This window comes from Chaetura pelagica, unplaced genomic scaffold (genome assembly GCF_000747805.2).
Source record: "Chaetura pelagica isolate M959 unplaced genomic scaffold, ChaPel_1.0 scaffold433, whole genome shotgun sequence".
In the NCBI taxonomy this organism is placed as follows: domain Eukaryota; kingdom Metazoa; phylum Chordata; class Aves; order Apodiformes; family Apodidae; genus Chaetura; species Chaetura pelagica.
In genome coordinates, this window is record NW_009952574.1 from 184,576 (window position 1) to 199,507 (window position 14,932).

Sequence of the window (14,932 nt, forward strand, 5' to 3'; positions counted from 1 at the left end):
TGGGGGTCCCGGGCCTGGGGGTGGCGTGGGAAACGCGTCCCCCCCGGCAGCACAGGTGAGGGGCACCGCCCACCCCCGCCTGCCCCGGTGAGGGCAGGTGGTTCCCCCAGGGCAGCGGGAGCCCCGGCCCTGACAAAAAGCGGTTTTCTCTGTGGTGATATTTGCAGGCTTTCTGCAGAAAAAAAAAAAAAAAAAAGAAGTTAGGCTGGCGCTCGGTGATCACCTCCCCTCTCCCCACGCCGTGGCGGAAACACAGGAGGGACCGAATTCCACAGGCAAGTGTTGGTTGTGTTATAAATGACTCAGTCCCAGGCGGGATTTTTAGCCAAATTAATAATTTATTGAGCGAGTAGGTTTCTCCTTGTTCCATCACACATTGCAACAGGCAATGCGAAGGCACCAATCGTACCCCCCTCCCCATACCAAGGTCAGGACCGTACAAGAACTAGACAAGAAAGGACCCACAACAATAATTAGAAAAAGAGAACTTATATACATATAGACCTTATATACATACATTGACACAAATCAGGTGGGCATCTGTCACAGCTGGGTGGTCAGGAGCACGGGGTTCAGGCTGTGTGCTTTGCCCTACAGTGTGGGGGTTGGTTTTTTTTCTAGGTGGCAAATGAAAATTATTCACTCATTACTAATAGAGGCTTTCTTGTAACATTGACACGTAGTAGGGATAAAAAAAGGTGAAACAATGAGGTGCAGCTGGCCTTTCACTGTGAGCCCTGATATTAATGTTTAGTGTGACTGTATTAGAATGTGAAGCAGTTTTGTGCCTCCTGGCCCCACACAGCCAGTGCACCCCTGGGCCTCCTTCTTGTGGGACTGGTTTGTTGAGTTACCCCCACCAGTGGTGGGCTGAAATTTCAGAGTAAATGGGCTGGTGCCTCTTGTCTTTTGGGAACTGCTTGGGAGAATGGAAATGGCTGGAGAGAAAATGCTCCCTTCTGAAAGAGAAATACAGAAATAGAGTCTCTCTTGTGATCACTAGAAGGGACACTGAATGGGGGAGGACATTTTTCCTGTAGTAGTACTGAAAATGGATTCTGCATTGATGAGCTTGATTTCATTTAGGTGGTGCTGAGTTTCACCACAGGTGCAGGCTGTTAGTGCAGGGCTAATAAAGCTCACTCTGCTTGCTTTAGAGTTCCAGCAAGGCGAAGTCTGACAATATTTGCTATGATGAACTGAGTGGAAATAGCCAAACTGCTTCCAGATCTAAGCTGTCTATGAAAAGAACACAGTCTTTGGTGTGATACTGTGTAAATAATCAAATAAACCTTTTGATCTTGGTTAATTCTGCATGGAGGAGAGCCCTAGGTGTCCACCTCTGCATATGATTAATCATAAACTGATTAACCCCCCCCCACTGATAGGTCAGATTTGGCTGTAGTTTGTTTTTCAGGGCATCTGCAGGTTTTATGCATCTAGCTTCCTCTTCTGGCTTTGAAGTTTTCACTAATACAGTCAAACCCAAAAAAGGCTGGGGTTGGTGGCTGATTTCTTTTAACGTGATTTACCACGGTGAAAGGCTCTACAGTAGTTTTCTGGAAAAAGGTGAATTTTTAATTCTAGGGACTCAAATAGCTACTTTGGATATATTTTGGGCCTTCATTGGAATAACTTTGCCTGGATTTATGTCTAAGTTTAGTTCAGTTTAGCTTCTTAGGACTAAGCAACTGGCACATGTGAAAGATATTTGCGTACTACACTCCTGTTTGACAATGTTACACTAATTGCGTTATATCACCTTATTCTGTTCCTCTCTGCCCACCTCTGGCACTGAGAGGAAGTTGTTTGGGTTCATTGCCATTCCATGTATCCAGTAAGAAGCACTTCCAACACCATTCCATGGATGGTGTGAATCTTTCTTTAAATAGTATTGTCCCTTTGTAGGAACATTGTCTTGAAACTGATGACTTTATATAGTTCTAAACTAACAGTAGCAGCTAGCAAATCCCTCTGATGGAGACAGGTGGGAGTTACCATTAGAAAGCCTTGCCAGACCTGGGCATCCAATGGGAATTTTTTTCTGGAGTGAACTCTAACTGCCCTGGATGTCATGCCTGCCCTGCTGCCCTTAGTAGTTCGAGCTGTTGAATCAAAGTTCCCCCTATATTTCCTATCACAATAAACTTACTGTCTATCACTTGGTCACTTATGGCACCTTTCTGGTAGGATTTTTGTATTTTTCTCCAGTCCTCTCACAGTTTAACTGGTTACAGGTAACATCCACAGTGTATTAATAAAAGTGCATTCTTTTGGAATTAAAAAGGATTGTTTATAATAAAGACAGGTGGTTAAAAATTGCAGATCTCTTGGCCATAGTTTCATGGGTTTAGGCAGACTTGGTAGTAGCTATATAAATGTGAGAGAATTCAGTATTTTTCATATCTTTGGGCTTGAATATTAAGCTGCATTCTGCCTTCTCTATGAATTTCCATTCTACAGAATATCTAAAAGTCTTACTTGAGTAGAAGAGAGAGCTTAACAGTTGCATTCTTAACATGAACAGGTAACACAAAGACATTAAAACATTACCCTAAAAATAACAACATGCATTTTTATACCAGGTTGAAGGATTTTTGGCAGCACTATTGCCTTGCTCATTACATGAACTTCGTTGACCATCTTACCACCAAGTATAAACTTTGTATGTCTCTCAAGTACTGGTTGGTTGACTTCAAATCCAGAGGCTTGTTTGTTTATTTGTTTGTGGGATTTTTTTGAGAGAGAATTACTGTAATTGTCCAAATTGTTTTATAAACCTTTTCAGGAATATCAGTGCTTAATGCATTGTTGCTTAAATTACTGTGTTGGAAGGAAGAGCAACCTGGAAGATGAGTTACCCTGAGAACCTGCATTTAAATTCATCAGGAAGGTGTCAACTGTTGTTGTGTTCTGTAGACTAATTCTAACATATTTTATGATGAAGGCACATTACGGGTGAGATAAAAGTGTTTCTTGCTCTGTGCCTATTAGTTTTTTTGTCGTCTTAAAATTAATGTCATGTTTGATGACATTACAATGGGAGCATATTGCTACCACGGGGCTGTTTGGGTTTGTCTGACACATTTACAGTCAAAGGGAGTGCTCTGCTTGAGTGCCTTTGGCTTAAGGTTGTGTTTGTGAAAGACAGAAATGTGTGGATTGGAGTTCTTTTCTGTTCTACTTGAAAGCAAAGAGAAGCACTAATTGTCCTGTCTCTGAAGAAATTATCTCTATAAATACACATTTTTTTAGCTTTATTATTTTAGATACGATAGAAGGACTGTAATATAACAGTGTGCCTGTCAAATCTTGATACTGGTTTTTTAAGTTTTGGGTTTGTTTGGGTTTTTTTGCTGTTTTAAGAAGAGCAAAATTTACATGGTTTTCATTTCTGACCTGTGGGGAATAGGTATTGGGGAGCAGTGACTTGGTGAAATGAGAGAAATCAAATTAACATGCTCTGAGTGTTTCTATTTGTTGGGTTTTGTTTTGTTGGGTTTTTTTTCTCATGTCAGTAAAAGTTGGCAGGAAGCTCTAAGAAAGTAACCTACTTTGGATCCCTCATTTAACTTAAGTTTTAGGGTTGCAAGATTTAGGAATTGTATCTTCCTCAAAACCTGCTCATGCTGTTGAAATTATTGTATTTCTGCTGTTTTTTGCTCTTCACTAGAAACATTACGCTTTGGAGAACTGGGTGACTTTTTTTTTGCACAGATTTTTCAAATAAGTCAGGTTCTTTTCTGGTATTTTCATGTCTGTAAGTCGTGAAACTGTTTTAAACATACAGAATTTTGTGGAATCACTTTTCCTTATATCTGCAGAGGTTCTAATTCTTATTGATTCCCTTAACAAAGAAGCTACTTTCACTGACTGAATTAAGACAACGTAATCTTTGGAAGTTAATAAATCCATAAAATGTTTTCTAAAAACGTATGTGATTATAGCATTTAGTGTGTTCATGGTGTGGCTCTTGACTGTACACAGAGATCTCTGTTATATCTGTGTTACTTTAGTTGCTGGGAAGAGAATTACATTCTAGTTGTGAAGAATGTTAATTTGTGTGCCCCTGCATTGTGTGAAAGATAATTGGTATCAAAATATAGCTGAGTTGGCAGTCTGTAGCTGTGGGAGACAAACTGGGTTTCTGTGTTGATACTCTGCTATGCATCATACTGTGCTATTTAGAAAAGACATCCCTTCTTATATCTTGAAACTGTGATGGGAATAAGTTACCTACTCAGTTAAAAATACAGGTCTGTCAGAAGGAACATCTCCTGCCTTGGTGCCAAGTAAAACCACCTCGTTAGGATCTGGGGTCAGGTTTCCCTGGGCCGCTCTGCGGCTGGTGCCAGCTATTCACTGGAAGGCATTCTTTGCAAACACACATCCTTGCTTACAATACTGGGTAAAGATGACTAAGCAAACAAAAATGCAGTGTTTTGGTATCTGTGTTAGAAGAAAAAAAAGCCCAAGTCTAGCAGGGAGTCAGCTATGTAAATGAGTGTCTGAAAAGGAAAAAGATGAATAGAAATTAATAGAAAACAGGACTGAGTTCATCCCCCTGACAAGATCAGCTCTCTCTCATGTGACTCTTTTTGTGAATTTTAATGAAGCTTTTTTATTTTAATTGATTTTGATTCTCTGCTTTTTCTATAGATCGGTTTTGTGGCAAATGCCAGTTTTTAATGTAATTTACTTTCTAATTTGAAAAGTCAGCCCCCATATGAACCTGTTTTCATCTAACCTTGTTTGGTTTGGCAGTGCTAGAAGTTGGTGTACTAGAACTGCCAGCTGAAAGAGTTAACGGGTGTGGTACAGATTAATCCACTTTGTTGGAGTTTATTCCCACAAACGATTTAAAAAAATCCATTACTTATTTAAATAGGGTTCTCACATGGTAGTACTGTGGCTTCAACTTACACAAAATACTGTCTACGCTTATTTAAAAACAGATGTGCGTTAATTCTCAGATATGTCTAAAATTCAATATTCTAGAGATATTCACGAGCGGGAAGCTTGTCTACAGTGGTTTCTTCTCAGCTGTAGAAAGAATCTGACACATCTTGACTGCAGTTTGTGAATTTTACTCTTACGTAGTTCCCCCAAAATGTTGGTGTTAGCACAGGAATGAAGTATCACACATCACTGCATGTTTCAAACTCTTCATTTAGAAATTAGCGAAGTGCCATATTCATGCATTTCTGTGGAAGCTTATTTTTTTTAAAGAAGTCTGCTTGAAGGTTCCCCAAGTGGCAGGGAGCAAAGGTATTTATTTAACCTGGAGTCCATGACCTTTCTACAGGGGTGAGTATGTTAAAAGGCATCTGTGTCTGTGGAAGTAATCAAAGGAGTGTTGAACATTTCACCTCTGTTAATTGGAATTGCCAGGTTCTGGTCCACGTCACTTGAAGGGACATCTTAGTTGTGTTGAGCTGCTTCAGACCTGGGCTATTAAGCAGCTTTTTTCACACAGCCTTGCCTCGTCTTCAATAAACATTGTGCTAATAATTGGGGTTTTTTTTAGTTTTATTCCAAGTGGTTTACCAAATCCAAGTTTTGATCATCTGACAGACCTTTTTGACATACCAGAATCTTGGACTTTACAGTGGTGAGAGACCTGGGGCAATACAGGTGTAACAGAAAATGTTCAATTTTACATTTAGAGACATGCTTATGCTGCTTTGAGTGGACCTCTTGTTCTCTTGTTATGCTTTGACAAGAAGCTGAATTGAATTTTATTTCTAACATTTTTACCTGTGTTTCTGCATACTTTTATACTTTTTATTGCAGGTAGTTTTTTTCTCATGCTTGTCATCTCCTCTAAACACTTAATGTTCTTTGAACATCTTTGTTTTCCAATATTTGGCTCTTTCCTTTTCCCCTTATGCTATAAAGAAGGAAACTAGTCTAGTAGATCAGGAGATCCAAACATAAGGCTTCATTAGCAAAAGGTAGAGACCTCTGGCATGTCCTGCCTTCTCAAAGAAATCTGCCAGGCTTTACTTGTTCCCTGCAAGCATCAGATTTTCCAGTCTCTACAGCCATTAGAAAACTTAGATCAAGAAAAATACATTGCCTTCCTTTTCGGTAGATAATTGTACCTCCAATCAGTCTTTTATCTGGTGGATGCAAAAGTACCACTCATTTCCCGTGCAATTCTTACTTGCAAAGCCTTTGTATAATTGTCAGGGTTCCCTTGCAAGCAGCAGGCAAACCCTCAACTTTGAAGACAGCCCTTGCAGATAGACTTTACGTGCAGGTGGTGTGCTGAATTCACTCAGGGTTGCCATGGCAACCTTTTCCTTCTTTATCCAGAAGACAACTGCTTTATCAGTAAATGCAGCCTTTCACAGTACCTGCGACTTTTGTTCCAGGGTCTCACAGCCATTAGCAGCAATAGGTGGGCCCTGAAATTAGAGGTGCCAGATAGGGCTCCTCTGCATCTTTGCTCACTCTGTGTGTTCTTTGTCCTTCACCTGGAAGTACACCAGTCTTTACTCTCTTCCCCTTCCTTATGTGTTTTTTTGGCAAAAGACTGTCTCTTCCATACTACATGGGGGCATGTAACTTCATATTCTGGGTTTTGAGCACTATTATTTTCTATCTAGGAGATACAGTTCTCAGTCCTGCTGTTTGCCTGTCCACCTACCTTGATCTCAGAGTTCTTGGTCATCTTTTCCAAGAGTTTACTTTGTTATGCATAACTGCTCTGCTGCCTCTAGAAGCCATCAGATTGGTTCTGTTTCTTGCCACTGGCAATTTTTTGAGTGATAAAAAAGAAAACAGGGGGATGGAAACCCAATCCAAGATGAAAAGTATGATAGTGACTGTGATAAACTCATCTCCTTCCAGAAGTAAAGGAGTTATTTCTCTGCCGGTAGATCTCATAATCAAGTGATTTGACTCTCTCTCAAAAAATTATCCTTGATATCCAGTAGGTCAGGATTACTGTGACTATGTATCTCATTGAACCATGGGGATGGTGCATCAGCAGGACCTTATGGACAAGGCGTTAACAGTGGTGGATGGCAGCTTAGTGAATTAATGTATATATTTTTATATATTTCCACATGAGCAAGTGCATAGGCATATGTCTTTTTCTACATCAAATAAAACATCTTGCCCACAGTTGGCTCTTGGGATTCAAAGGATTGAAAATAATAACACGTTTCTATTTTCAATGAATAAACCTAATTTGCAGTTATCCCAGTCCACAACATCCATCTGTTGAACAGTACTTGGGCACTGCCTCCACAAGAGAAAAATTACAGGTGAAATTATGTTTAGACTATCATTAAAATAATTATGTAACTATCATTAATTTACATTATTATTTCATAAAACAGTTGGTGTAGAGAATCCAACAAATGATCAAGACCTCATCTTGTAATACCTCAGAAAAGGATAATATCAGGAAATATATTTTGTTCTTCTGATTCTTAGAGAATAGCATAGAAAATGGTATCAGTATTGGGTACAATATCTCAGTGTTGACATTATAGATGTAATATCCCATAGACATAACTCACTTCTAATGATTTTCATTGTACAGACCATGAGCTGACACTGGTGTGTTGCAGGATCCTGAGGAGATTCAGGGCTAGTTGTGGCACACAACAGGCCAGTTGTGGCACATCCTTCATTGCTTTTGGCCTCTGGGTCCATAGCCCAAACACCCACTCCTGCTCCAGCAGTAGCCCTTGTGACTTGCCAGCCTGTGTGGTCTTTCACCAAACTTTGACGAGATGTTACAGATCTCTGATGGTACCTACAGAAGCTCCTGTGTTAGGGTTAGGAAAGGTGTGCACGTTTTCTTCTCCATGATGATGCAAAACTCTGGTATAGGAAGAACAAGAGAGTTTAAATGTTTGCCCAGTCACTTGGCATCCCACCGTGGATGTGGAAAATCAGGCAATAACTTGTGTTCAAAAAGAAGACTTCAGTAGAATGGATTTGGTTTATTTAATAGTAAAGGAAAGGTCATGTCTTTTGTTCTTTTATTCTCACATAAATTGATTTTGTAAAGTTGAAGTTGGTTTATCACTGATTGTGTTCTTTGGCTTTGTTATTTCAGTACTGGAGAAAAGGTCGTCTTAGTGCATACCTGACATTCCATGCTTCATTTCTGCTGAAGATTAAGTTCTGTTTTTTCCTGCTTTTTTTTCCTGTCTCCTTTTTTTCCCCCCTAATTTCATCTGTCCCAAGTCAACCCAGCTCTAGCTGGTTTGTCCTGCAGTCTAGTGTATCAGAGGTGCCTACATATTATAACTTTGCTTCACTTGGGTTATAGAAACTTGCATGTCTTGGCTGTGCTACCCTGATACACTGGGTAGATGCATGTAGATTTTTTTCATGTTTTGTTCACTGTGCAAGAGCTCAGAGAGATTTCCACTCTAATATCTTTCCTTGGGGGAGCAAATTGCATTATCTGTCTGAAAATGAAGTGTCAGTAGAAGACAGTGACCAAGTATTGGAATTTTTGTTGGTTCATTGACTCCTAACTTCTCAACATGAAGCTGCTCCAGGAACTGAAAGCCTTTCTAACAAATTTAAGTCTATTTCATTTTATTTTTTAATTAAAAAGCCCTGATTTTGAGTAGAGAACTAAGCAAGAAAATAAGTGGGCATCTCAGGAATGAAAGCATCTGGGAGGAAGGAACCAGCTTAGGGCTTGCAAGATTGGTCATAGCTAAACAAAACCAAACCAAAGAAGTTGGCAGCCCCAACCCAAAACCTTGTAACTCTTCTGTCTCCTCCAACCTTCCTGTTTTCTCTGTATACTCCAAAAACACTACCTGGAATCAAAGTGACAAAATGCAAAACCCCCCTGTGTTACTGTTATTAGTATAGTGATATTCTGTAGGATGACACCTTGGTTCTTATTGAGGAGCTTTTTGATGTAGCATTTATGTACTGTGAGAGGATTTTTTGACATTGTTTTAGAGTCCTTCTTGCTATTAATATAGGGAGTAATATTAGTATCTGTAAAGGTAATGGAAACAGGTAAAGACATGATGCCTGCTTTGGGCTATTTACAAACTGAATAAACATGACATTTTTTTTCACCAGAAGGGTGGCTTTTTCTGCTCTAAATGCAAAGTGATTACAATTCAGAGTTCTTTTGCATTTTAAATGTAGTTCAAAGTACACAAGTTGGTGAAAAAACAGAACAGCCTAGAGGAGAAGTACTTGCATATTGGAATTGAAGCTGCCTGTTTCTGCAGTCTCCTCCCCTCTTTGCTTTTCCTTTTCCCCTTTGTCTCCCCTCTTGCTCCCCCCCTCAGCTTAGGTACATTTCCACCTGATTTCTTCACACATCTGCAGAGAGGTAAGAATATCTCTCTGTAATCTATCTTGCAGACCAAGACAGAAAATTAAGTCTGTGATAAAGTAATACCAACTAAAATGCCTAGTGGAAGTTAAAATAAAGACTTCCAAATATCTTCTCTTCAGTTACCTATAACACGTTTTTCTAGCATTGTTAATATATAGCAAGCACACTTTACTGAGAGTGAATTTAGTTCTTGAAAGTTAATTCTTTATTCAAGGTAGGTGTTTTCCTCATATACTCTTGAGAATGCTGCAGTCAATCATACGCTGATAATTTTTTTTCCCCTTTTTACTCTGGTTTGCAAATTTTCCAAGTCTCATGCCAGAAAAACTAGAAGACATCCCTGTGTCTGCTCTGAATGAAAATAAGTAATTTAATACCTAGCTAGGTGTTTCAAGGGCTTAGCCTGAGCAACTTACTGTTCTTAGAAATACTGACTTGAATGTTTGTTTCTTTTCAATGTTGATTCCCACTCTGACACCTTTTTTCATTCATGCAGTGTGGTGCTTCTAGACACTTCTATAAGTATCCTCTCAGAGGATGAATTTGATGACATGACTCCTGTACAAAGGAAACACCATTTTCTGTGCAGCCAGCTCATCACTGACCATTTGTCTGACTCCAGTTTTACTCCAGCAGTCTTTGGGATGATTAAAGAAGAACTAAAAAAAGACTTACTGCAATATGCTCATCAGTTCAGAGCTGTTAGCCAAATGAGTGTCAGTGGGGAAAGGCTTAATTTAGGGTAGTGGTAGGGGAAAAATCCTCTTTGTTCTTTGTTCTCTCTGTGTTGTCAGAGTAGCATAAAGCAGTGACTTGAGGAGCTGCCTGTCTTTTTATCAGAAATTACCATGCAGTTCTTTGCATAGTCTGGTTGGCTGTAGTGAATGCAGCACAATAATTATATGCGAGCACAATATTTAAACTGCCAGATATTTTTCATTTTTTACTAAGCACTAGTACTAATGACCAGGTGCCAAAGACTGACGTGAATTCACATATTAAAAGTTATCCTGTGTATTTTTTTCTTATAGTTGTCTGTGTTTCTTCTGTTAGCAACACCTGTGTGTGTGCACTTGGAGAGTAAAATTCCTTGTTAGAGCATTATCAGACCTTCTGAATAAGTGTCAGCTGGGGTCAATCCCCTCCCAGAGCTCCAGCCCAGCTGTCCCTCACTTCTTTCTAATTGCCATTGGTCTCAGCTCACTTGCATTTCATGCTCTTTCAGTTCATCTCAGCCTCTCTGGAAGCAAACTCCATTTTTATTACCTTTTATTTTTATTTCCTTTCTTTTTGAAAATTTTGGTAGAGGAGATACTTCAAGCCTGTTGCTGCAAAGGTGGGGTAAGTAGACAAAACCAATTTTGCATTAGATCAGTGCCAATGAGCAGGTTTTTTTGTCTGATTTGGAAAGGACAGCTTAGTGAGGTCAGAGCTTCTCTGTAGCCAGAAGAGCAAGAGATACCTAAAATAGTTTTAAACAGATCTACGGGAACCACATTGCCGAGTCTCTCTCAAAAAGACAGTAGCTAGTTCTGTGTGAATATAATCTGAGATTTTATTTGATATTGATCTGATGGCATTAATATTCTGGTAGCACCATTTGTTGATCTTTTTCAAAGGAGAAAATGTTAATCAAAATAATGCATGGCTGTAGACTCCTGATCTGCAGGAGTAGCTGCAGGTTACTCCTGTTGGGCCTTGTTCTTCTTGTGAAGGTCGAGTGTGCTCTAAAAGGGAGATACTAAATCAAAGCTCAGGATGTTCTGCAGTCTTTATAGCACTACCAGTTATTGATACTACAAATTATGTTGTCTTCATTAGGATTTTGGCTTAGATCAACTCACTGAAATGAAAAGGCTTCTATATACCTGAGAATACCTGCTCCAGTATTTGGGATTAAATTGAGCCTCTTGTATCCTGCTGTACAGGTAGCACAAGCAGTGCCTAGGCCCTTCAGGAAGGTGGGAGATAAATGTGTGTCAAATAAACAGATAGATATATACTATTGTATATTTGTGTTTTGGCTAAGACGTGAGCAGGTGTGTGAGGCTTTGCTGTCTGTGCTCCCTCCAGTTTGCTATTCTGGTCCATCCCTGCCCCATTCAGTTCTGGGTGGTGGATTTGCCAGATACACATCTGCTCTCTAAAGTGACAAATATCAACAAAGAGATGCCAGCAATGTCTTACCAGGAAGGTACAGCAGATTTCACGTAGTTGTTCATGTCACCTGGAAGTTCCAGCAGTTCAGAGCCAGTCTGCATCGTCACTGTGCAGGGGAGGTGAACAGAATGGTAGTGATCTTGGAAGCACAGTTCCTGTGCTCTGTACTTACTAAAATCTTTGATTAAATGACAGCTTATGTTATTTTGTGCAGGACTATTTTGGATACATATTTTTTGCTTTTCTATATGCTAGCCACTGCAGTCTTGGTTTTATCCCTCATCTTTCTTGCCTGTTGATGCTTTATTCAGTTAATTCAAGATATTCTTCCCACCCATACAGTGGATCCCAAATGAAACCCATTTGCTTTCAGCTTTGAAGGCACAACAGGAAACCAGAAATTGTCAGCTTGTTCTGGATGGAAACTTCTGAGCATTTAATGCTCATGTCTACCCAGGCTGGATTTGGTTGGTTGTTTTAGGCTGGGGTGAGACATTTAAGAGGCTGTGTTCTTATGTGATTGTGTGTTTTAAGTTTTGACCATTCCTAACACATTTTGAGTGTTTATTAGTGTGTGTGTGTAGACTGAATTTGCATACCATGCAATGCTTGGTACTTGGAAAAAGAACGGTGAGTATTAAACTGGGTGATAGCTCTGATGGCCTGTGCATGTTATAGCCTACTAGCACTTTCATGGTGGATGTACCTGGGATTGTCCTGGTATGGTACTTCAAAGAATGCCTTGTTTCACTTAGAATTAACAAATAAACATTTTTATAGTCAAATTTAAGTGCTTGTAAAGGTTAATCTCCTGTTGTATTGTGTTGCAGAGATGTGGATTTACCTGCGTTCATTTCTCCCTAAATCAGTGAGGACACGGGAGTCTGGAGGGAAGTTTAGTCCATTCTCCCTTGGTTTGCCTAGGATGGTCTGCAGGCTCTGAAGCAGCGTGGGTCTGGTCCAACACCTGCTGCCATAAGCAGGGGTTACCTTTGGACTAAACTGAAGCTGTATTTCAGATGCACACAGAGTTTCAGTGTCATGCAAACCAAGGAAGCAGCTGGGTAATCTCACCGTGGGGATGTGCAGCTCCTCTTCAGCTGTTTATTCCTGAGCAATTAGTCCCATGTAACTTGTTGCTATGGGAAATCCTAACTGCAGCTAATTCCTGTAGCTGAAAATCAAGAGTAATGTACTACAAGTAAATGCATCATCATCACTAGATGCTTCTGTCACAGCTTCTCCATTAATATTTTATTGATGGGCCCTGCCTTATCTTAGGTTATGTGTAACTTGGGCCTGGGGTGCTCTCCTGTCTGTGTATATTTTATTACTTAGGGCTTGAATCTAGGCCAGGGATCATGCTTTGAATATCAGACCTCTAATTTAATCATATTGGTGCCTTATGTATTGAAGTTATATGAACTTCTGTAAACTGATAACATCACTGAAGAAAACCCCCCCCAAATCTTCTGTATTTGGTTGTCCATGTAAGTTGTAATGCTTAAGACATCACGTTTGTAGTTGTCCCTTGGGCAAAGAGTGATAGCTAAAGCAGAGGAACGATCTTAACTGGTTTTGGGATTGTGTGCCAAAGCCCTATGTTTTTGTCTCTTATTCTGCAAGAGAGAAAATAGGGCTTAGAGTCCCTACTGATAGTTCTTCATGGCTAGTTTTTAAACAACCAACATTAGAAAAAAACACCACAAAACCCAACAACAAACCACATACCCAAGAAGGCAAAAAGATTTGAAATTTGGCTTTTCCTGCAAAAAGACCATTGTTCCTAAAGGACAGTCTGTCGAGGCATCTCAAACACATGGAGGAATTAACTTATTTTCAGAAAGAGCTTATCCAGCTAGATGAACTATTTAAAATTTCTTGTTCTTACAATCCTTGTGGGTCTGGTACAGTGATACAGCACTTGGAAGCTCATGTTTATCTGTCACTTTTGGAAAAGAAAATATTTTTTCACAGTTGTTTAAAATCTGCTGTGTGTGCTCAACCATGTTTTGTAAATGTTGAGATTGCACAGACTGTCTCTGTCTTTTTAAAATTCCTTTTAATAAATAGATGAGTTTTTTTCTAAATCTATTGCCCTTACAGTTCTGCTATTTCCCCTTTGCCTATTTTGGCCTAAAAGGGCTTGTGTGAACAACAAAACCTCCTGAAATATTCTTAAATTATAAACATTGATTTAAAAAAAAAATGTTGGTTTGTTAAGCATGGTCAGTTTTAGTGCCTGAGCAGTGCTGCATGTGTCTCTTTGGGTGGTGATGCTTCTGGTTTGGAGACTGCTGCCATGTCATGGATGAGTTTTGCAGTTTCATGGGACTGTCTTAAAAGAGTGAAAGTTAAACTTCCCAGATGGAGTTTCTTTCTCTTTCTGCTCATAGGCTGATGAACAATACTGTGGCATCAAAACTCCTCTACTGAATATTGCCTTTTAAATAAGGGATATTAGGTATTTATTGGAAAAAGGTGCTTGGAAAGAACCACAGGAGGCAATTGAGAGGAACAGAAAGGCAGGCGCTGGCCTTGAAGTGGTGCTGTGACCTTAATAACCACAGCTTGGAGATAAAGGCTTTTGGTTGGGTGTTGCCTGAAAGAGGAAAACTGCAAAGGTTTCCCTTCTCCTGTAAATAGCAAGTAACGAAGGAAAGGTGTGGGATTGCTTGGTGTGGCTCCACATGGAACCAGAGCTGCCCTTGAGGTCCATGAGCTGCATTGTTCCTATGGCTGGTAAGCTTCAGTTGTATTTTTAAAAAAAAAATTTCCATGTTCTATAGTGAGTAAGAGGTTGCCCAGGGGGTGTTGAAGCTCCCTCCCTGGAGGTTTTGTGCAGCCTGGTTTAGTGAGAGGTGTCCCTGCTCATAGGAACAAGGTTGGAACCTGATTATCTTTACGGTCCCTTCCAAACTTCACCATTCTATGATTCTATAAAATAAGGCAATGCTTAAAAAAGGAAAGAAAAGCAACTGTGAGAAATTACTCATCTAATCATCAGGACTTTCATATTGGATCTAATTGCATTTACCCCATCTCCTGTCTGATAGCAGCTAGCAATGGGTACTTGGAAAAATAACTATACCCTAGTGCATTCTCTGCACCAGTAATGGTTTTATATATAGGCATTGTTAAGTCCTCTCAGGTGTCTTTCTGAGTTGAAGCTTTGAAAAATGTTAAAAATCTTCCTCATTTATCCTTGTTAACCATCTCAGTGTTTTTTAGCTGCATTAGGCGTCTTTTTTTTTTTTTTTTACGATGGGAAGCTCAAGGCTGTACACAAGATTTAAAATACATTTTCACCATGGTTTTTTTTCTAGAGCAACAGGGCTTATCACCCTCACCTGCTCTTCTGCAGGCTTCCAGCCTCTGGTGTGTTTGGAAAAGTTTTTACGACTAACTTCTTCATGCTTGTTATTGCTGCTGCTG

The 14,932-nt window shown here is 39.7% G+C and overlaps 1 protein-coding gene across 1 annotated transcript in view; it reads right to left on the minus strand.

Annotated features, from left to right (window-relative positions):
- LOC104385171 (chromosome unknown open reading frame, human C1orf123) overlaps window positions 1-6,676 on the minus strand; it is a 15,331-nt gene extending 8,655 nt beyond the window's left edge. The window contains exon 1 of the mRNA XM_009993587.1: window positions 6,653-6,676. Within this exon, the coding sequence (XP_009991889.1) occupies window positions 6,653-6,676 (24 nt within the window). The remainder of the gene's footprint in view (window positions 1-6,652) is intronic.
- Between the last annotated feature and the right edge of the window lie 8,256 nt (window positions 6,677-14,932).